This window comes from Amphiprion ocellaris, chromosome 21 (assembly GCF_022539595.1).
Source record: "Amphiprion ocellaris isolate individual 3 ecotype Okinawa chromosome 21, ASM2253959v1, whole genome shotgun sequence".
Classification (NCBI taxonomy): Eukaryota; Metazoa; Chordata; class Actinopteri; family Pomacentridae; genus Amphiprion; species Amphiprion ocellaris.
Window position 1 is genome coordinate 2731005 of NC_072786.1, and position 22237 is coordinate 2753241.

The window sequence follows — 22237 nt, forward strand, 5'->3', positions numbered from 1 at the left end:
AAACACAAATAAACACAGTTAATGTCAGGGAAACACTGAGAGCAGTGGGGTCAATGTGTAACTGTGGGACGTTTTGGATCATAGCTGACATTTTAGTGACATTCTAGTGACATTCAGTCATTCTATATTAAAAAACGACACAAAACAACAAAAACAAGACACAAAATGACAAAAACGAGATACGAAATTACAAAAATGAGACACAAAATGACAAAAACGAGATACTAAATGACAAAAATGAGACACAAAATGACAAAAATGAGATACAAAATGACAAAAATGAGACACAAAATGACAAAAACAAGACACAAAATGACAAAAACGAGATATGAAATGACAAAAATGAGACACAAAATGACAAAAACGAGATACGAAATGACAAAAATGAGACACAAAATGACAAAAATGAGATACAAAATGACAAAAATGAGACACAAAATGACAAAAACGACAAAATGACAAAAGCGAGATATGAAATGACAAAAATGAGACACAAAATGACAAACGAGATACGAAATGACAAAAATGAGACACAAAACGACAAAAATGAGATACAAAATGACAAAAATGAGACACAAAATGACAAAAACAAGACACAAAATGACAAAAACGAGATATGAAATGACAAAAATGAGACACAAAATGACAAAAACGAGATACGAAATGACAAAAATGAGACGCAAAATGACAAAAACAAGACACAAAATGACAAAAATGAGACACAAAATGACAAAAACGAGACAGAAAACAACAAAACTGAGACACAAAATGACAAATTAGGGAAACACGAAATGACAAAGCTGAGACACAAAATGACAAAAATGAGACAAAATGACAAAAACGAAACACAAAATGACAAATATTAAACAGAAAACAATAAAACCAAGACAGAAAACAACAAAAACGAGACAGGAAGCAGGTCATGTGATCTGGAATCAACTCACTTCCTTGAGAGGTGATTCTGTAATGGGGAATTTAGTTGAAAGTGACACAATTAGTTATTTTCCACATAAAATTTGATATTTTGCCAAAAAAGAAATATCTGTCATGATTATCTCAACTTAATAAAAAGAACACAATCAAAACTATTTCTGAATAAACTCATTTTATTATTATTTAGCTAAATAGAAGGTGGTTGTTATTAAATTGGGACGATTATTTAGTTGACATTTTAGTGATATCCAATCGTTTTTTATTAAAAACCGAGACACAAAATGACCAAAACGAGACACAATGACAAAATCAATATTCAAAATGACAAAAACGAGACCGGAAACAACAAAAATGAGACACAAAATGACAAAACCGAGACAGGAAATGACAAAAACGGCAACTTTCTGAATCAGCTCATTTTGTTATTGTTTAGCTAATCAGAAGGTGGTTGTTATTAAATTGGGACAGTTATTTAGTTGACATTTTAGTGATATCCAGTAATTTTTTATTTATTTTTAACAGATAAAATAAATGGTTAACAATGTGTCAGCACTAGAGTTCTGTTAAATCTATATACAGTGTTGTTTCAGAGGTAAAAGTGCATCACATGACACAAACATCACCTGTATGTCTCTGGCCCTCTCATAAGCCTGGTAGGCCACCTTCTCCTCGATGCTGGCCAGCTCCTGCTTCAGGTTGCTGGTCTCGTGCTGGTGGAGCTCCGTCAGGTCGTTCAGCTGGTCCTCCAGTCGCTCATACCTGACAGACAGAAACATCCAGCGGCGTGCCGAGTAGGTGGAGGCGAGAGCCAGAAAGAAACAATGCATAATTGAGAGTGTGTGGGCGCCTGACAGTGCAGCAGTTTATGCAGGGCTGCAACTACGCTGCTGAAAACATTTGCCCTTGGTTGACTTAGCAACAGTCTGGGGGTTTGTGTGTGTGTGTGTGTGTGTGTGTGTGTGTGTGTGTGTGTGTGTGTGTGTGTGTGAGCTCTGATATCTATTTATAGTCCACAATAGCCTATAATAATAATAATGGCCCCCTGCTGTGAACTGTCAGAAGCTCTTTAAAGTTCAACAGCTCATCCACAAACACAGTCGACCATCACTGGAGTCATGTTTTGGAAACTGAAGCACCTGCAGCAGAACATGGATATTTTTGGAATATTGAAGCATCTGCTAGAAACACACACAAAACAAGTCTCCACCTGGATTTAACTGAGCAAATAGGTACGATCCTTCCACTGGATAATTACTGCAGTGATGAAACAACTTATTAAATCCTAGCTGATGCAGCGAGGAGCTTCTCATGTTGGAAGACATATCCTGTGGTCATGGAAAGGATGTTCATCTGTCTCAAGGTCATGTGGTCTGATGAGTCCAGATTTACCCTGTTCCAGAGTGATGGGGGCAGTAGTTTAGGTTTGGTTTTGGTCCCGACTTTGTGCTGGTTTTAGACTTTTTTAGGACTGGTTTCAGCCTGGATTCTGACAGGTTCTGAACATATTTTTGGACTGGTTTAGGTTTGATTTTGATCCTGGTTTTAGACCTTAATGGACTGGTTTAGGACTGGTTTACAATGTCTTGGACTTCTTTAGGAGTAGTTTAGGTTTGATTTTGGTTCTGGTTTTAGACCTGTTGAGGACTGGTTTAGGACTGTCTGAGGCAGGTCTTGGACTTTTTTTTTAACTCCAAGAACACCAAACCTACCACCAAGCATGGTGGTGGCAGTATCATGCTCTGTGGAACTGGAGCTTTACAAAATGTAAATGGAATAATGAAGAAGGAGGATCACCTCCATGTTCTTCAGGAAAACCTAAAACCATCAGCAGAAGGTTGATCTTGGACACAGCTGGATGTTTCAACAAGACAATGAGCATAAACACACATCAGACGTGGTAAAGAAGTGGTTCCATCAGGCTGGAATGAAGGTTCTAGACTGGTCTCCTCAAAGTCCTGACTTAGACCCATCAAGAACCTGAAGAACAAAGTCAGAAAGACAACAAATTCAGTGGAACTGCACCAATTCTGGTGCAGTTCCACTGAATTTGATGTCTTTCTGTCTCACACTTGAGTCAGTTGAATTGACAGTATAATGATACTGACACCTCCATGCCGAACAGTAGGTATATATAAAGAGTCGAAGATAAACCAGCAGATGGGGCATCAGGGTAAGAAGAGAGGCGGATGAAGTGATGCACTCATCATGGCTATTGGGGGTTAGGGTTATGATCTGGGGTTGGTCAGGTTCAGCAACGTAATGTTTCCAAAGAATGGAGCCGTACAACTGGTGAACGTAAATAAAGTCGTCTTATAGCTCTGTGTGACGACATATTCATCTGTGCCGCTCGTCAACTAGCTTCACGTAAGCAATTCCGACGTAACGACGTAACACTGTAGGTTCAGGACGTCGTAAATTGAGGACCTCCTGTATTCTGACGCTCATGAACTTTCTTTCTACAGATGTGTTGTGCTGCTTAGCTCACCTGTATCTCTCCTCCTGCATCACCTGAGTGAAGTAGCTGTAGTCGTGTTTGAACTGCGTGGTCAGAGCCTCCATGTCTTCCGCCAGCTGTGACTGAGCCTCCCTGATCTCCCGCACCATGTCCAGCACCTCCACCAGACGCCCGTTGGAGTCTGACCTCCCCGGGTCCCCAGATCCGGCCCCCGAGCCACCCGCCGGGTTCCCGTTAGAGTCGGCGGAGGCAGACGTCCCTGTGGAGCACTCGTCGTCGCTGTGGTACTTGGCCTTGGCTACTGTGGTGGCGCTGCCGCTCAGACCCCTCGCTCCGGCCTCCACCTGCAGCCCCGGCCCCGTCTCCATGGAGCTCTTGAGGTGGGCAATGTTGTCGGCGCTGCCAAACTTGTTCCTGATGAGGTTGGCGAACTCCCGCGACTTATTGAAGAAGAACGGCGGCGAGAGCGACACGCCGGGTCCGATGGTCTTGACCTTGTCCAGCGCCGGGTGTCGTCCGGTGGCGCTGACGTCCCGCAGGCTGCCCTCCTTGCTGTGAGTCCCGGACTCCTTGCTGCTGCCATCCTTGCTGCTGTGCTTGCCGTTGCTCTCGCCGTCCTTCATGCGCCGGTGATACTGTTCCAGCTTCCTCTGCAGCCGAGCGATGGTGTGCGCAGACTTCTGGTTCTTCTTTTCGAACACCTGACGTATCCGGGACACCTGCTGCTTGTCGGCGCTGTTCACCAGCTTCAGGTACTCGGCCACGTTCTGGTCCCGAGCCGTCTGCTCCACCTTAATCTGCTCCGTCACCTGAAGAAAAAATACAGCAAACTTCAATAACTTCTAATTAACTCAGGCGGAGATGTTAAGGAAACAAGGCGCTCTTTAGGCTTGGGAATGCATTAAGGGCACCGTGATCATGAACAACCTGAAATTTCTTAAGAAAAATAAGTTCAATTTCAACAACATTCAGCCTCAGTTTATCATTTACACATTACAACTTCCAGACCACAGAGTGTCTACAAAGAAACACAACATTTAGTCACAGCTATCTGGAACTGAATTATGTAGTATTTTACTTTATGATTAAAACGACAAAAGTCAGATAACAAGACAAAAAAAAACAACAAAAACAAGACAAAATATTACAAACGAGACACAAAACGACAACAGTAAGAAACTAAATGAAAAAAACAGACAAAAAAATAGACAAATAGTTACAAACACAAAAATGAGACAAGTAAATTACACAAATGACACAAACGAGACAAAAAATGACAAAAGTGAGAAACAAAATGCCAAAACATCGACACAAAACACAAGCGAGACAAAAAGGATACACAAAATGACAAAAATATGAGACAAATGGCAAAAGTCAGACAAAAAAAGACAAAAAAACAACAAAAACAAGAGAAAATAAGACAAAACTGAGACACAAAATGACAAAAGAACAATCTAGTATTTTACTTTCTGACTAAAACAACAAAAATCAGACAAAAAAATGACAAGAAACAACTAAAACTTGACAAAATATTACAAAAATGAGACACAAAATGACAAAAAATGAGACAAACGACAAAATAAAACAAAAATTTGACAAAAAAGTGACAAACCCACAAAATATATAGACAAACGACGCAAGCACGGCAAAACCCCCTCCCCACAAAAACAATACACAAAACAACGAATAAAGTGAAACACAAAATGACAAAAACAAGACAAAGAACAAAAAGTGAGACAAAGAGGAGGAACAAAACGACAAACGACAAAAGTCAGACAAAAACAAAAGACAAAATATTACAAAAGTTGGACACAAAATGACAAAAGAACAATCTAGTATTTTATGATCAAAACAACTTGTCATGGTCTAGAAATTTTTTTAAATTTATAGTTTTACTAATTTATAAACTGCAGTTAATGTCTTCTCTGGGATTTTTACACTTTGAGGGCCGGATTGGACCCTCTGGAGGGCCGCTTTTGGCCCGTGGGCCGCATGTTGGACACCCTTGCTTAACTAAACTAGTCCCCAGCTTCAAACTGTTTTATGCCAAAGCAAATGATCTCAGTATCAGAATAACAATGAGTATAAATATAATTTTAGTTTTTTTTACAATAATTCTCCTCAGGACAGATTAAAGAAGGTCACTGTTTGCGTAAACAGAGAATCAGAGGTCCACGGTGCAGATCTAAAGCATGATTTTAACAGAGGAAGTCGATATAAACCAAACAGTTTCACTATGAGTGTATGCTGACTAGAGGCAGTAATTAACTGCGATCTTTATTAGCTGTTTTTTTCTGCACATTTCTCGGTAAAAGCCACTAAATCTACTGTGAACAAAGTTGTCCTGATGATCATATTTCTAGGACTAACCTCCCTCTGAGTAACAACTCTATGATTTCTAGTTAACGCTGTAAAACCCACTGTTGCAAAAATACGTTTTATTTGTTTATTATTGCTTATTATATATATATATATATATATATATATATATATATATATATATATATATATATATATATATATATATATATATAAATAAAAGAAATTTTTACATATTATTTTCTTTATGTTTTTTACTTGTTTTGCTATTTTTTTTCTGTATTTGGGTTTCTATATATGTATATAGAATTGCATATTATTTTTCTTTATATTTTATTTGTTTAAGTAGTTTTTTCTATATTTGGGTTTCAATATATGTAAATAGAATTATTTTTTGTTCCATTTATTTTTGCATATAATTTTTTATTTGTTTTGCTATTTCTTTCTATATTTGGGTTTCTATATATGTATATAGAATTTTTTTAGTTGTATTTATTTTTGCTATTTTTTTCTATATTTGGGTTTTTATATATGTACATAGATTTTTTTTTTGTTATTTTTTTAAGATCTGTGTTTATATATATATTTATTCATTTATTTATTTTTGGTCATTTTTTTCTATATTTGGGTCTTACAGGGTTAAAGGACCGTCGATGGATAAATCAGAAGAGGTAAATTGGGTGGTATCTGTGCATCACAGCGGAAATTTAAATGAAACTGAGCTCATTTGTGGATTGAAAAATGCTGCTTTAATCGCTCTACAAAATCCCACTGAACCAAGCTAAAGAGAAACTTAATTTTGTAAAGTTACTTTTTACTCCAGAGTAAATCTACGAAGAGACACCAGAGGAGGTGAGTGATGCTTCCTCTCACCTTGAGGATCTTCTGCTGCAGGGTGTCGATACCCAGCGCTCCCTTGGTGAAGTCCAGACCCACGCCGTCGTGTCCCACGCTGTCGACCACGTCCAGGTTGGACTCTGAGCCACCTCGACGGATGGGCACCGGGATGCTGAGGACATCGCAGGCGTTACGCTCCGCCTACAGACACAAAGATATGACATTATGGGTACAACTACTGACTCATTACTGACTAATATCTATATTATGTCGTTAACAGTCTGTCAGAAAAACAGAATGGCAAAATAATGGAATAAAGTGACCTCAGAAACACCAAAATGTTCACTTTAGAATTCTACATGATTGAGAAAAACAGCAAAACCTCTGATTGAGAACCTGGAACCAATGACTGTTGGAGTATTTCCACAAATTCTAGATCGGGGTGTCAAACTCCGCTTAGTTCAGCTCTCCAGGGGGCCAGACCAGTAAAATCACAGCATATTAACCTATAAATAACCACAAGTACAAACGTTTCTTTGTTTTAGTGCAATAAAGTTCAGAAAAATAAATTCAATTTCAACAACATTCAGCCTCAGTTTATCATTTCCACATTACAACTTCCAGATCACAGAGTGTCTACAAAGGAACACAATATTTAGTCACAGGAATCTGGAAATGAATGATGTCGTATTTTACTTTAAAAAACAACAAACACAAGACAAAATATTACAAAAATGAGACATAAAATGACAAAAATGAGACACAAAACAACAAAAGCGAGAAACAAAATGAAAAAAACTGAGACAAATAGTTACAAATAACAAAAATGAGACACAAAACAACAAAAGAACAATGAACAATCAAGTATTTTACTTTATGATCCAAACAACTTGTCATGTTTTAGAAATGATTTTAAATGTATAGTTTTACTAATTTACAATCTGCAGTTAATGTCTTCTCTCTAATTTTTACACTTTGAAGGCCGGATTGGACCCTCTGGAGGACCACTTTTGGCCCACGGGCCACATGTTGGACACCCCTGTTCTAGATGAAAAATGATTACTAAAATAACTGTGATTATTCTTCTTTTCACATCAGTTCCATGTGGTATAATTTCAAAAACATCCAGGATTCAGGCTGTTACCTGAAACGGAGCAGTTACCAAGACGGCAACACGCTGAGACATTATACTGGGATTATTCAGGCCTTAATACCTTTAAAAATACTGAAGGTGGAAGTTTCTGATAAAAACTGCCGCTGAAGCTTGGATTTAAGAGGAAACGCCTCATTCTGACATCTTTTCTCAAGCAGAAGGAGACGCAAATATTTGGATGTTTTGCAGAATACAGATGTATAGAAGTACAAAAAGCAAACCATGCACCTTACTTTGCTGTTAAGTGCCAACATCACAACATCAAACTATCACAATAACACTATTAGGAAATATAAAAAACTAATTGAATGAAGTTGGACTCGAGGTCCATTTGCAGTATGATCAGCTGTTTAGCTCATCACTCCTGTTTGTGATATTACAGTGCTGTCATCATGAACATCTGTAAATCCTACAGGGACTGAAAACATAAACAACTCTACAAACGTTCAATAAAATAACCACAACAGATGATAAACTTCCCAACGGATTTCATCCCTGCTGCACCTCCAGTGATTAGACTGTGTTCATGTTCTGGGCTGAGCAGGACAACAGTGTTTCTACATCACCATTTCCACTATAAAGCCTGTGAAAGTCCCTCAGGACAATCTGTAGATATATATATATATATATATATATATATATAAATAAAAAAACCAAAACTGATGCTGTATTTTTGCAACAGTGGGTTTTACAGAGTTAATATAGGTGATAACCATAAACAAAATGACTTTGTGCTGAGCACAGGTGTGTGTTCTGCATGTGCACGTTGTGTACGGTTATCGAACCACGTGACCTAAATATGTAGCGGGCGGTGGGAATCGATGAAACTTGGAAACACCCCCACAATTTAATCAATTGTTCCTTGAATCATTTCCGACAGAGAAGTCCTGATAAGTCCCGATTATTCCGCAGTGGTTGATTTGTAGGTAGAGGAGGATACAGCTGGTCAGGACAAGGGAACCAATCAGAGGGCAGAAATGTAGGATGGGCGTGAACACTGACCAGCTGCAGTGCCTTTTTTGGCTGCCTGTAGAGCCAATCAGGTCTTTCTTTCTCTTGCTTCCCAAAGGAATAAAACCAGCCATCCATTCAGAACTCCAGTTAGGAAAATCAGGATATCACGCTTTGAAGATGGGGATTCTATTCCAAACACTGTGGGGTTGGAACGGATCAGCTTACATTGTGGAGAAGGACATAATTTGTGCAAAGGGGATATATTCTGTATATTTTACCTGCCAAATCTAATCACTTGCTCCTTGTGTCATTTCTGACCTTCCCTGGAAATTTCATCCACAGACAAACGTACGCCGATCATCACATAACTCCACCGTTCCTCGGCGGAGGAATTCATTTTATTTCTAAGAGCCTTTCTTGAGACCCAAGGACACTTTACAAAGAAAAACAGAGCAGATAAAAACTACACATACAGGAAAAGGATCACCAATTCCTCTTAAATAGAAAATGCAGAAACGTCACTAAATATAACTGCTATTAATCTGCCTGTGATGCTGCAGAATCATCTAAATCACCACTATTGCAGAATGTCACCTCAACACGTCTCTATAATCATGTGATGGTGATGTTTTAGTCTGGAGCAGAGTGGTGGATCGACAGACCAACTGAACTGCGATCCATAAAGCCAGTGTTTCAATCGGTGCAATCCTGTAAAGGCCTCATTCAGCAGCACCAGAGAGAAATCTGAAAACACTTCTGAATGGGATTAGTGGTATATTGACGGTAAAAACACATATTTTGCAGACAGACTTTGTACAGACGTCAGATACTGCAGTCTGTTGAGGCTTACAGGCAAAACTCTGCACCAAAAAAAAAAAAAACCTGCTGCATAATCCTGAGCCAGTAATATAAAATGGCAGGTGTGTTTCTGTGCCCTCCAAGAAAAGCTTCCTTTATCTTCTCTCTGTCTCTGAGTAAGTACACCTACCATCCTGGCAAGAATGGGAGACAATAACAGCAGAGAGCTAAAAAAAAGAATAATAAGAGGATCCAAAGAGTATTGAGTGCACAGTCCAGAGAGGATTCTTGTGTTTACAGTGGAGGGAAACAGGGAGAAAAGGCAGCTGATGGGGCAGTAAATCTGCCTTCAGACCCCACAATGGTCAGTTAGTGGAGCGGTAAACACCCCGGGGCTCCAAACAAACAGCCCCCAAGCAGCACTCGTTCTGAAACTCCACACAAAAGCAGAGCATTATGTAAGGCAAGCTAAAATATTAGTATGTGGTAACTCTAGTTGCCACGGCAGCAAAGCATGCACGGACAGACTTAGCTGCAAAACGCACACACACGAGCGAACTGCTGACGAACCCCGAGGGCGGGTTTTTATGCCTTTATTCTGTCTCTTACACTAGTAGATGACACTTTAATTGTGTCCTGTGGCTCGTAGTCGTACAGCTTGTGTTGCATCCAGCAGCGTCAGCAGTCGTCACCCCTCACAGCTCATAACAGTACCACACTATTAAATACTAACTCACAGCATCATTCATGTAAATTTATCATTATTTATTTTGCTACTCCTGAGTGCAGATGGCAAACACCCTCAGAACACAACACATCCATGGGTCCAGCCAGAAGGCAACACGTGCAGCCAGAACATCAATGCAATCCACTTTAAATACAGGCATCCAATGTCAATTTCTTAACCATTCAAATGCAAGATTTTCTTAGTTTACTATGTAAAGGAGGTCCTTCCTACTTGAGGCAATCAGACTTTACAATTCCTCCCCCTTCTGCCGAAGGGATACATAATGAACAAACTTTTCTTTGTGCAATATAACCGGACTCTATCCTAGTAGACTAAAGTGCAATACAATACATCAGTGCAATAGACCTGTTTACTCAACTTCAGTTTTTTCTGTTAATCTTTCTAGTTTTTAGTATTAGTATGCAGTCACTTTACACACTTCAGACTCTTGACACACTGTGACACGTCACACAAACACTTTTAGAAACCTACATTTTGTACTTTGCATTTTGTACTTGATATTATTTCCATTTTACTACTAACCTGTGTGTAATTGTGTATATTCCACTAACTTTTGTTTATTGTTTATTGTACTCTGGCAAAATAATGTCCTTAATTATTAGATTAATAATCTGTCCATCATGAGTCCTTGTGTGTGTCGTGTCAAACACTCCTTCAATAACCCAGCCAACATAACTTGTGCTGAGAGACTTATAAATGCTTACAAAAATACCAAAAGTCCTGGCATGTTGTCTGCCCTTCGTTCAATGACAGATAAAGTCCCTTATCTATAAATACATTTACACACAATAATACTGATGTGGCTTCTCACAGCGCCAGCTTCTAAAGTGGTATCGTCCTTTGGCCGAAACAATTATCAACAAATAATATGATCAGAAAGCATCTAATGATCAATACATAGTCCTGCTGTGAGCCTGTAGCAATGGGGTCAGTATATAATTGAGAGACTTTTGGATATATCTGCATACATTTTTATTAAAATTTTTAAAAAATAATGTTTTTATGTTCATTATGACCATGTCTTTATAAATTACATAATTATTTATTATGGAAACAATCATTTATTAACAAAAAATGACTGGATATCACTAAAATGTCAACTAAATAACCGTCTGAATTTAATAACAACCACCTTCTTATGAGCTATTAGCTATTGTGTCTCGTTTTCGTCGTTTCGCGTCTCAGTTTTGTCATTTTCTGTCTCGGTTTTGTTGTTTTCTGTCTCGTTTTTGTCGTTTTGTGTCTCGGTTTTGCCATTTTCTGTCTCGGTTTTGTCATTTTGTGTCTCGGTTTTTATTAAAAAATGACTGGATATCACTAAAATGTCAACCGAATAACCGTCCCAATTTAATAACAACCACCTTCTAATTAGCTAAACAATAATACAATAAATATATACATGTTGATTTTAGGCCCGAAAACAGCAAAAATGTCAACTATGATATCCGTCAACTATGATACAAAAAATCCTGTAATTATATATTGACCCACAAGATACAGGACATGATCTTTTTTGTTGTGTTCACGAACATATTTCCTCCCTCTTTTGTGCTTCTCACACACAGCCAGCCTGGCCATAAATCAGCGGTGGATTCCAGTAACACATGGCTGTCAGCGTTCAGCAGTCCACACACGTATCGGACATCCACTGGACAGTGGGTCTGAGGGCGACAGTTGGAAATTATTAACATGTGAACACACAGAGGGACCATATGTCTGAGAGGACACACGTGTCTGCTTTACAGAGCAGATATCTGGACGCTACTCGTCCTGTGACCCTGGCCTGCAATGAGGCCATTTAGATTATTATACAGATGGGCGGACACGGAGCCAAAACACACAAACAACACACCAGGGTATCTGTCCACTGGGAAATAAAAAGGAGATATTTCAAATTGACCTGTCGGAAAAAACTCCTACTGGCCAATAAACCAGCTGCAAGAATGCTCTAAATCAGAATCTCCACAGCAGACGGCACAGGGGTGAAGATGACAGTCAAAAATGTAAAGTCCTGGTGGTTTAGTTGGATAATTTACATAACATCTGTAGCTTCTGGTATTCAAATGTGCTCTGGAGGCTTTGATACACACAAACACCTAGAAATGTCACAAGCGCTACTGATTTTCAGTCATTATATCAAGGAATACTGAAACTGTCGCTCCCACAAGTGGCCACAAAAATGTGAAGATGAAGAAGAAATTAATCAATCTCTGCCTCTACAGCAGGAGAGTCAAACTCATCTTAGTTCAGGTTCCACATTCAGGTCAATTTGACCTCAAGGGACCACTAAAATCACAACATAATAACCTGTAAATAACCACAACTCCAAATTTTTCCTTTGTTTTAGTACAAAAAAGTCCATTCTGACGATGTTCACATTTAAGGGATTATCTTTTTACAAAATATTTCCAACAAACTGAAATTTATGAAGAAAAATAAATTCAGTTGCAACAACATTCAGCCTCAGCTTATCATTTCCACATTACAACTTCCAGATCACAGTGTTTCTACAAAAGAACAAAACATTTAGTGCCAGGTATCTGGAACTGAACGATACAGTATTTTACTTCATGATCAAAACAACAAAAGTCAGACAAAAAAACAACAAAAACAAGACACAATATTACAAAACTGAGATACAAAATGACAAAAAATGAGACAAACGACACGAAACAAAACAAAAACAAGTCAAAAAGTTACATAGCGACAAAAAAATGGACAAATGACAAAAACAAGACAAAAAATTACACAAATGACACAAACGAGACCAAAAATGACAAAACAACAACAAAAATAAGACAAAAAAACACAAGCACGACAAAAAGGAAATACAAAACGACAAAAATGAGAAATAAAATGACAAAAACATGCGACAAACGACAAAAGTCAGACAAAAACGACAAAATATGACAAAAACGAGACACAAAACGAGACACAAAACGACAAAAGAACAATCTAGCATTTTACTTGATGATCAAAACAACTTGTCATGGTCTAGAAATGATTTTAAATATATAGTTTTACTAATTTAGAATTTTCAGTTAATGTCTGTCATTTTTCGACTTTCATGCCGGATGGGACCCTGTGGAGGACCACTTTTGGCCTGCGGGCCGCATGTTTGACACCCCTGCTCTTGAGCCACAGCGCTAGTGAGGCAAAAAGTAATCTAGAAGCTACCTGGAAATGAAAATAATCATCAACACAAACAGGGCGTCTGAGCGTTGGTGAGTGATTTGCATTGGTTTTCTGTATTCAAAGTGAGAGATTAGTGACTGGAGCTGAAGCTTCTGGTGTGCTGGATGTGAAAAAGAGAGAGTGGGTCAGCAAGTGCTCCTCCAACTCCTACTAAACCGGCTCATCTGATGGACATGGAAGCAGGGACCTTGCCATGGGGAGACGACGGCCTGGCACAAACACACAGGAAACCGCCATGGGAAACCTTTCCTTTAGTTTCTCCCTGCGGAAGTTATTTATTCCCGTCTCGCATCCATCAATTTATTTTCCACTAATACGAGCCAGAGGTGGAGACAAAGTGTAAACATGGGGATGATCAACTTGTCGTCTCCGAACGACACAATCCTCACCTTTCAGCTAATCAGTGTTGCTCTGGAAATGCCAATACCCAGACGTGAGACTCAACAGTTTGTCAAAAACCAATCAACGGCTGTCAACTGGTGACAAATGAAGCAATCGATCCAACACTAATCAGTCAACTGGTGCTTTCAGCTTCTTGGCTGTGAGGATTTGATGCTTTTCTTTGTTGTACTGCATGATAAAGTGGATTCTGAGGCGTTATCTTGAATGGTGGGAATGAAAGAAGATGGAAGACAGAGAAAATCATCCGTCCTCTGTCTGTGGAATGTAAATCCGATAAAATGAACAATTAGAGGACACTTTGGCATCACCGTTTTATGACAAGATCAAATTGTTTAACCCTCCTGTTGTGCTCATTTACGGACACCAAAAAATATTGTTTCCTTGTCTGAAAAAAATCCAAAAATTCAGCAAAAAAATCCCCCAAATTTCGGAAAATTTGCAAAACCTTCAGGAAGAAAATTCCAATAATTCCTCAAAAGTTTCCCTTAAAAGTTGTATTTTAAAAAATCCCCCAAATTTGACAAGAAAATTCCTGTAAATATTTTCAAAAAATGAGTAAAAATCTTCCCAAAAAAATCCTAAAAATATCTAAAGTGATTTCATATATATCAGTAAAACTTCTAATATTTTATTTAAGAACATTCACACAAAAATCAACCAAAATCCAGCGAATTTCACTGGATTTTGGTTGATTTTTTTGGTGAATGTTCTTAAGAAATATTTTTAACATTTGTTTTTTTCCACCAAAAAATGTTCAAAGATTTCCCAAAAATGTTGAAAATGTGGACATCAGAAGTTTCACTGTGAAAATTTTTTTCCCCCCAGATTTTCAAATATTAAAACGGGTCAATTTTGACCCGCAGGATGACAGAAGGATTAACAATTAATCAAGTAAACACATAAATAATCAAACCAAGAATTAATAAATAAAATAAAAGCCAAAGCAGTAATTTGGAACACACGGCAGTACTGGTCCTCTCTCTTACAAATGAGTGCTTAAAGCAGTGAATGTCACAGATTACACCACATTAGTCATCTATTAGTCGGCTCCAGCACAGCGTGGGGCCACACATAGTCTGAAGCAGCACACCAGATTACTGCTGGCTGATTTAACTGGTGTGTGTTTGAGTGCCGGGCAGGAAATAATGGGATTGGCTAAATCTAGATGAAGAGCTTTAATGGGGGCGATGTTCAAAAGAGGGGTTTTAAAGCCAATCACAGGAAGCAGCTTCGCAGTAACGTTTCAAAGCTGTGTAAATTAACTGTCTTGAATCATGAAGTCATTAACCCTCCTGTTGTCTTCACTTATGGGCACCCAAAAAAATATTGTTTTTTTTGTCTGAAGAAAATCCAAAAATTCCGCAAAAAATTCCCCAAATTTCTGAAAATTTGCAAAATCTTCAGGAAAAAAATTCCAATATTTTCTCATTGTTTCCTCTAGGATTTTTTCCTGCAGTGGCGGCAGGCTCCCGCTCCCCCGAAGGACGGACGGACGGACAGGGAGGTGGGTGGATGGATGGACGGCTGGACGGATGGACGGACAGGTAGGTAGGTAGATGGATGGACGGACGGACAGGGAGGTGGGTGGATGGATGGATGGATGGACGGACGGACGGACAGGTAAGTAGGTAGATGGATGGACGGACGGATAGGGAGGTGGGTAGATGGATGGATGGATGGACGGACGGACGGACAGGTAGGTAGGTAGATGGATGGACGGACGGATAGGGAGGTGGGTAGACGGATGGATGGACGGACAGGGAGGTGGGTGGACGGATGGACGGACGGACAGGTAGGTGGGTGGACGGATGGACGGACGGACAGGGAGGTGGGTGGACGGATGGACGGGTAGACAGATAGATAGATAGATAGATAGATAGATAGATAGATAGATAGATAGATAGATAGATAGATAGATAGATAGAAGGACGGACGGACAGATACTTTATTAATCCGAAGGGAAATTCAAAATGAAGGTTTATGAGTTCTGAAGGTGTCTTTAGATAAAACAAAGCATTGAACAAATTAATACGTTGGCTAGATTTTCGATTTTTGATGCATTTCACTCAATAACGAATAAGGCCACCTTCATGGTGGAGCTGGAGGAAACATCAGGGGATCACCAGAAAAATCTCCAGGAAACTATGAATGTCCATGCAAGATTCCAGTCATCGAGAATGGAGATGATATTAAAGTCCCTGTTATGTAGCTGATATTTGACATGACGTTAAAAGTAGTAGACTTAGGCCTGGTGCCTTACACTGACCTCCTCCTAGAAAATACAGCAGCTCTGACCATCATGGAAATGCAGGTTTAATCCAGGCTGCTTGTAAATAACCCACATGAGTATCCCTGGTTATTTATGACTGTGCTTCCTCAGGGCTCCACAGAAGGCTCGTGCACCCATAATGCATCATGCTGCCACAGGATAAGGCACAGGTTACACAAACCACTGCACCTGCGACTGAATTCAAATCCATTCAATCTGTGACCCCCTGATCTCCTCTGAAATGCTTAAAGCAGAGCAGCATTTGAGCCGGAAAATGACAACAGCTTCTTTCTGTGTACAAATAAAACAGAAAATATCCATAAAACTGCAGTTTGTTCTGTATGAGTAATAAATCAAGTCCAGCCTCACACTGGGTTTTAACAATGCTGTGCATCATTAGGATTACCTTGTGGGCTATTAAACACTGTGTTGTATAATTTTCACATTACCTTCACATCATTTTAGAAAAAATGGTGCTCCAGCTCAACCGATTTTTTGCTTTTTATCTGCACTGCTGTAACTAACGGGCTCATTAAACGTCTTCTATATCCTTAGTTGACCTCAATGGAGCTGATTTTCGTAATTAAGCAGAAGAACTCCCCATATTAAAGCCAGAAAGGAAAGCAAAGCCTGAGCATCTTTGCAATTACTTACTGTGTAATATTATCACACAAAGAACATAATGAACACATGACTTGCTACTATCAAACTATTTAAAAATATATAAATAATTAAAAAAAAACAAAAAAACAACCCTACCCTAATATAAAGCTTATAATATTCACCATCTTAGTCTAGTATGCTACCATAGTAATTGGAACTATATGGACAAATACAATCTGGATGGACGGATGGATAGATATAGATAGATAGATAGATAGATAGATAGACAGACAGACAGACAGACAGACAGACAGACAGACAGGGAATCAAACTATGAAGCTGCAAGTCATTAATTCAAGACAGGTTCAGTTTGGTTTTGGAGTCTGAAAATCTTCGGGATGTTCGTTCAACCGTTGCCATTTTTAAAGTGTATTCCAGCCACGTACAGAGATAGGAAAGCAGTTCACCTGTGGCAGAAAAGAGGAGAGTTTAGGGTGAAATGAGACATTTGGTTGATGTGAACTGGGCTGGAGAGCTTCCTGTCTGCAGGGCATCAGCCGTGACTCTGTGACCGGAGCAAGGAGTCTCCTGTGGGGAGGAGGAAGATAGGAACACCTCCCAGTGGGGCTCCAGAGATTCAACAGAGAATCACCCAGAGAATAAGTGGAAAGCAGAACAGTCACACGACAGATGGAAAACAAATGGGAGATGGGTTGGAATACAAACGCAAAGAGACAGGGTAATATTTCAAATTGCAGCAGCAGGGAAAGTTAAACCTTTTTTTGCTGCTTTACAGCATTTTTTAGGGGGAATCTCCACTTTGGGGCTGTAGTCACAGAGGTATCACAAGCTGTTGGAAATGAATAAATCCAATAAGTCACTAATTGGTTACTAAAACCATACATTACATAGGTGAAGAGGTTTATGTCCACAGTCTAGAACATGGTTTGTTGCACCTAACTTCACTTTTATTATTACTTTAGTAGGGATTTTGTACACATTCACCATACTGCTATCAGACTATATTTATTTTCTTTATGGATTAATATGCAAATTAATTTCTTGATTAATTGCTTTGTTTACAAAATGTCACCGAGCTCCAAGAACTCAACTAATTTTGTGTTGTTCTGCAAATCTTCAGTCAGTTTGGATCACTTTTGAGTCATTTTGGGTGAGTTCTGACTCATTTTGGGCAATTTTCTTGTCATTTTCAACATGTTTTGTATCAACCTGAATCTTTTCTCGCCATTTTGGATCATTTTTGTATCTTTGGGATGATTTTTGTGTTGTATAGGACAAATTTCATGTCCTTCTGGACTCATTTTCTGTCATTATGGCCAATTTTTGAGTCATTTTGGACAATTTCAATGTCATTCAGGTTCTCACCTTAATGAATGTAAAACTGATCTGGTTTCAGTTTCTATCAGAACTCAAACACATTTGAATTCTGGTAAAAACTGACACCAGAGCAGTTTTACATCCATCCAGGTGTCACAGTCTGAAGACAATCGAGATTTGGCGAATTTTGGACAATTGTCAAGTCATTTTGGACAAAATTTCAGATCATTTTGGAGTCATTTTGGAAGGTTTTGTCATTTTTTGGACAAATTTGGATGATTTTGGGAGAATTCAGTGTAATTTTGGGCATCTTTTGTCATTTTAAACAGTTTTTGAGCCTTTTTTTTTACAAACATTGAAACATTTGGGATGATTTTTGCGTCATTTTAGCCAAGTTTCATGTAAATTGTTTCATGTAACACAACCACGCATGCCAGATTTAAGGTGCTGCTGAGGGGAAGTAAGGAAGTCAACAACATGTCTCAGGACTGTATCACAGCACTGACTGAACTTCAAATTCTAACAGGCTACTCTCTGCACACACCCACACACAGTCCAGGATCCAAACTTTGAGAGGCATCGACGTCCAAAAGATGACGTCAGACCAGGCTGCAATCTGCCTCAATATCAGTCCTTGAACAGTTCTCTTCACTTCACAGCTTTTGATTGACTAAAATTATTCATACATAACTCTGACACTGTGCTCGCTTCATTTCACATCGTTGTAGTGCTTCCTTCAAATCACTGCTGATTTCAGTATCATGTAAATCAGTTTTTAAATCCGTTTTTTCCAGTCTTTATGTGATTCAATAGCACTTGAACAGAGTGCCAGACTGTCCATCTCATCTTGACTACTTCTGTAATGGAAATCTATGGACTTCACAATCTTTTCAATCGTAGATACACCAGAAATCAGTGAGATGATGATGAAGACAATATAAAATCAATGTAAAGCATCTGTAACTGATTATTGAGTGCACGTACAGGAGGTCCTCGGTTTACGACATCCTCGACCTACAGCGTTTCGTCGTTACATCAGAACTTGTTACGTGGAACTAGTTGGCGAGCAGAGCAGACGTTTACGTCGTCACACGGCGCTATAAGATGGCTTTGTTTATATTCTCCAGTTGTACGCCACCTTGGATTGTGATGCATTCTCTAACTTTTTGCCCTTCATTATGGCTTCCAAGCGTAGAAAAGGAAAGCCGTCTCCATGGAAGTGAAATTAGATAGAATAAAACACTTGGAACAGGTTGAAACGCCGATCAACATGGGTTAAGTTATAAAAACAGGTCAACATATTGTAGCGACCCTCTGTGATGAATGAGTGAGACTTTATCTGGTTCTCTGCTGGTTTATTGAACCTTCATACAGGCTACTGTGGACCGTAGCCAACGCCAGAATAACTAGAAAAACCCCATAACTTAGCTCCAGAATTAGCCACCGTTCCCAGCTCTCTCTGCTGCTGACTCTCAGCCAATCAGAGGTGAGCTAACTAAACATGGCACGTTCACTGACATCAGGTAAATCTGGAACTGAACAGTAAACATTGAAACCTCAACATCAACAACAACATCAGTCCGTTACAATATTCTGTTATCTTCTTGTAAAATTATTCATACATGGATGAAGGTCGTTGTTATTCATGACTTTTATGAAGAACTGATTGATATCGTGATGCACCTAACAGCTTTGTTTACATTTTCGTTGAAGTTCCGACTTACGGCAAAAATAGACTTACACCAGTCTGTAGGAACAGAACTCTGATGTAAGTAGAGGACCTCCTGAATTCGGATATAAAGCATGTGTGACAGGACATGAGACCTACACAGTGGCAAATGGGCATTCCTTGGAATTAAATAACTTTCAATGTGAAAAAACAGTGAACATATTTGCTTAAAGTTACTTGTGCAGTCATAAATGTCAAAACTGAAAGACAACAGTATATAGACTGTGTATTAAGCTATTTAGCCTCTAATACGAGGCCTCAAATGGTCCGAAAAAGCAAAAAAATGCATAGATTTCTGTCAAAAAAGGTAACTCTGACTCACTGTCTTTACTGTATGGAGACTGATATGCTTACTTTTCAAAAGAACCGTTCTGAACCATTAAAAACCCTGGTATCATGATAAACATCACATAGCTGAAATTTGCATTTTACTCAGCATCTTCCAACACTTTCTTCACAACATTTTGCAGTGTGTGTGCTATAACATGTGAAGGCAGCTTGTAGCGGCGCTGTGTGCTTTCTCAGAGTGGGATGTCCATACAATATGTGAGCGTCAGAGTGCTGCAGTGCAATGACCTACAGTAGTAAAAGCCCCCAGAGCCTCATTAACGAGCCACAGATGGAGGGATGAAGGTGGAGGGCATGTCTGACTGAGTCACAGACTGACTGAGACATCCTGCTCTCATCCTCTCCTCATTTATTCCCCTTTACACTCTGGGCGAATTCAAACAGTGAGCGGTGGAGATGTTCCCGGGGGAAAGATGGTTCTTAACTACTGGTGTAGGTGTACTGTACGCAGCTGATAAATCTGTGAAGCAGGAGAAACACATGGTTTTGAGGGGTTTAGATCAGTTCAGGGGTGTCCAACATGTGGCCCGTGGGCCAAAAGCGGTCCTCCAGAGGGTCCAATCCGGCTCTCAAAGTGTGAAAATTCCAGAGAAGACATTAACTGCAGATTGTAAATTAGTAAAACTATAAATTTAAAATCATTTCTAGACCATGACAAGTTGTTTTGATCCTAAAGTAAAATACTAGATTGTTCTTTAGTAATTTTGTGTCTCATTTTTGTAATATTTTGTCTTGTTTTTGTTGTTTTTTTGTCTTTTTTTGTCTGACGTTTGTCGTTTTCTGTTTCCTTTTTGTCTCGCTTGTGTTTTTTGTCTTTTTTTTGTCATTTGGTGCTTTGCTTTATTTGTGCTTTGCTTTATTCATTGTTTTGTGTATCGTTTTTGTCTCACTTGTGTGTTGTCTATTTTTTTGTCACTTCCTAACTTTTTTTTCTAAATTTCTGTCTCTTTCTTGGTTTGTTTCGTGTCATCAGTCTCATTTTTTGTCATTGTTTCTCATTTTTGGAATATTTTGTCTTGCGTTTGTTTTTTTCATTAAAACACAATATCATTCAGTTCCAGATAGCTGTGACTAAATGTTGTGTTCCTTTGTAGACACTCTGTGATCTATAAGTTGAAATGTGTAAATGATAAAATGAGGCATAATGATGCTGAAATTGAATTTATTTTACTTCACAAATTTCAGGTTGTTAATGATGTTTTGTAAAAAGATAGTTAATTAAATGTGAACATTTTCAGAATGAACTTTTTTGCACTAAAACAAAGGAAGCATTTGGAGTTGTGGTTATTTATAGGTTATTATGCTGTGATTTTACTGGTCACTTGGGATCAGATTGGGCTGAATGTGGAACCTGAACTAAAATCAGTTTGACACCTCTGGACTAAAGTGTATGTGTGAGCTGCAGCTTTATCTTTTTATCAATCCGAAAATGTGCTTGTTTAGCATGAGACTAAAACACAACCTTATTTTGTTCTTCCATAGCATATGATAAGTCATGGTTTATGCCATAAGCACCACAAACCTTCTATGTATTGTCAACAACACCTAATGGAAATTCCAGACCTCCAGGCTTAAGATTTATTTATGGGTAAATGTACAATGACGCTCATGCTGGCTGAATTATCTTACATTTTACAAAAGCTCCTTTTCTTCTCGTTGCAGAGAAGATGTTGTCTTTATAAGCCGTCCTCTGCCTCAGTGAGAGGAGGAATAGAGCCCATAGCGGTCTTTCATAACACAAACTATGCATTTAAAGCATGAAAATGAAGCTATCTGAGCAGAAGAGTACACATGATTTGTTTTGAAATGAGACCGGATTGTGCACAATGTTAAACGCAGTGTGCAGCTGCCGGTCTTTTTCGTAATCTGGTCTTATGTGTATGTGGTAATTACACTAATGTCTCTAAGTGAATGGTGCTAATGATGTTTGATGCTGATGTACTAAATTTAGAGAGAAACATTAAAGTTCACTTTATTTTTCATGCAGCTGATTAAGAACATTTCCTCAGCAGCGTCTTGCTAAATAAACTTTTGCAGAACAACACAGACGCCTTCAATGTGCAGAAAAGAGCAGCAGTGAGAAGCGTTGGATGCTTTGAGGTGATTAAGTCCACCACATCGCTCTACTAACAGCACCACCGAGAAACTACAAATGC

The 22237-nt window shown here is 38.8% G+C and overlaps 1 protein-coding gene across 3 annotated transcripts in view; it reads right to left on the reverse strand.

The window, feature by feature from the left end:
- The window catches only part of tmcc3 (transmembrane and coiled-coil domain family 3), a 61583-nt gene that overhangs the window by 1229 nt on the left and 38117 nt on the right, over nucleotides 1–22237 (reverse strand). For all 3 annotated transcript variants that reach the window (XM_055006741.1, XM_055006742.1, XM_055006743.1), the window contains exons 2-4: nucleotides 6581–6745; nucleotides 3419–4197; nucleotides 1557–1692 (exon numbers count right to left, since the gene is read on the reverse strand). In XM_055006741.1, the coding sequence (XP_054862716.1) occupies nucleotides 1557–1692; nucleotides 3419–4197; nucleotides 6581–6745 (1080 nt within the window). The remainder of the gene's footprint in view (nucleotides 1–1556; nucleotides 1693–3418; nucleotides 4198–6580; nucleotides 6746–22237) is intronic.